General features: G+C 50.7%; 1 protein-coding gene across 1 annotated transcript in view; it reads right to left on the reverse strand.

The window, feature by feature from the left end:
* The window catches only part of LOC104406514 (delta-like protein 1), a gene marked incomplete at its 5' end in the record, with an annotated part of 7,138 nt that extends 5,077 nt beyond the window's left edge, over window positions 1-2,061 (reverse strand). Inside the window, 2 exon segments of the mRNA XM_010015510.1 lie at window positions 1,471-1,728; window positions 2,001-2,061. Coding sequence (XP_010013812.1) covers window positions 1,471-1,728; window positions 2,001-2,061 — 319 coding nt within the window.
* Window positions 2,062-2,253: the final 192 nt, after the last annotated feature.

The raw sequence follows: 2,253 nt of genomic DNA on the forward strand, positions 1-2,253 counted from the left end.
ACATTCTTTTTGCATGCACACATAAACACATCTCCCCTGCCTAGTATTGCTGTTATAAGCTGGTGTTTTCCTGAGAGGGAAAACAGAGCGAAGAGCCTACGTAACAAGTAGGACAGACAGACTTCTACTTTGCCATGGGAAGAGCAGTGATGTACAGGCATCCAAAAGTGCTGACAGCCCTGAAAGAGCTCATTATCAAAATGCTTCCTTTTTCCCCACCCCTTGACACAGCTGGGCTAGGCACTTTTGATCATGGGAAAGGTTGTAGTTCCTATTTAAAACACTATCAAAGGAAATGCGAGCCCCTCTGCCTGCTGTTTATTGTGCAACGCTGTACCATGAACTGCTAAAAGCATCCTAGCAGCCACTAACAGTGTGAATAATCAATCTTGGCTCGTTTCGTAGCAGCTCAGCTGAGACCACAGTGTAGGTGGGCTTTAAGAAAAACAAAAACACAAGGAGAAAATCAAGAGGCTGCTTTACAGCCTGTAACTGTTTTCTCCCTGCCTGGTCCTTTGATGACTGAGAGGAGCACTCGCCCAGTACGTCATCTGCCAGCGTACTTCAGATCCATGTATACACACAAACAGAGAATGCCATCGCACGCTGCAGCAGGAGCTGTGTGCATGTTTGGGTGTACACCACTGTGTATCTACAAAGGGCAGTAATCTTGTACAAAGCTGCAGGTATCTGACATCCCTGACTATCCTCGCTGTGATCTGCTTACTGTCCCAGCTTTTCCTGCTGTATCAACACACCACGTTCCTCAACAACTTCAAGCCCATGCATGCTTTAAAACTCATGTTCCTCACTACTTTATTAGTAGTAATGATCATGTCAATTGCACGGAAGAGAGATGGGGAAGTAGTTGAATGTTCTTGTGGCTCCAGGTGCAACAATGTCTGTTAGTGGCAGTTTATGAGCACCCCAAATGAGAAATGTACGGTCTAGAGGCCACAGAGACTATCTTGTCCGCCCAATACTTTTCTCAACACAAGGTGGCAAGACATCACACCATAACAAGCCTACCAATAAGCCTGCTGCGTGGATGTTGCTGAAGCCTAGCCCCCTCTCCTGAGGCCATGTACCCTGATGATGATGATATTGGTGTATCATGGTTGAAAGGGTGGCTACGTATAAAATGTAATCTTGATGTATTTTAATAAATCCTTGAGCAACTGCTGAACATTTTGCTATCAGATTTGATGTCTACAACAATGAGCAGGAGCGTAATGTTGGCACTGACATTTTGTTACCTTGAGAAGGGGCTGTCTAGGTTAACTTCCTTTGGCAATGCTGAAGGCGTCCTGTCCCCTGCACCAGCAAAGCCTGTACACAGCACCAGACCTCCACCCACTGTAGCTTGGTTCCCCCTCTCCCATGGGGCCTGATGTCAGACAAATACCCCCCAGGAGCTCAGAGAACACTGCTGTAACCAGCACCCAGGGAGACAAGAAGGTAGACACTCACGCTCAGTGCAGTACTGGCCTTTCCAGCCTGGGTTGCAGACTTTCTCGCCACGCTCTCCACAAGTGAAGTGACCAAAGGCATCATCTCGGGGACGGCAGAAGACAGAGCAGCCTTCTCCATAATAGTGCTCATCGCACACAAAGCGATAGGAGTACTTGAGGTCAGTGCGGCCACTGCTGTGCAGGTCCTGGGACCACTCTTCACCCACCGCCAAGTGCCTCTGGGTGGCCAGGCGGCTGATGAGGCGCTCAGGGTTTTCTGTGTGCAAGTGGAGAGGAGAGGTGTGATTAGGGAGCCCCTATCAGGCAGGGCCATAGGAAGATGCTCAACTGGGGGTCTCTGGTGGGAGGGGAACAGCAGAGGCAGGGTGATAGGGCTGCATGCCGACAGGTTGGCCTCTTTTCCCATGTTCTCCTGAAGAGGAGCAGAGATGGGATGAGGGGAATGTGCTTCACACCACAGAGGGAAGGTCCAAGTAGGGCTGCAAGGCTGGGATTATTCTAGGCAAGAGTCTGTTTCAGGACTGTTACCTGTGGTGAGGTCATCAGGAGAGTCCGTATGCAGAGCTTCAATGATGAGTGAGAAGGTGCCCTGGGGAAAGGAGGAGAAGAGACAACCCACCGGGAGAGCATGAGAGCAGGCAAGGCCAGGAGGCAGCATCCCAAACACCCCAGGAGCTATCAATCCCTCCCCCACCGCGGGGGATCAGTGCCCCCTTGGAAAGGCTCTCACCCAGCTAGGGTGGCACGGCTGGATGGGACGGGATGGGACGGGATGGGATGG

This window comes from Nestor notabilis, unplaced genomic scaffold (genome assembly GCF_000696875.1).
Source record: "Nestor notabilis isolate BGI_N333 unplaced genomic scaffold, ASM69687v1 scaffold10885, whole genome shotgun sequence".
In the NCBI taxonomy this organism is placed as follows: domain Eukaryota; kingdom Metazoa; phylum Chordata; class Aves; order Psittaciformes; family Psittacidae; genus Nestor; species Nestor notabilis.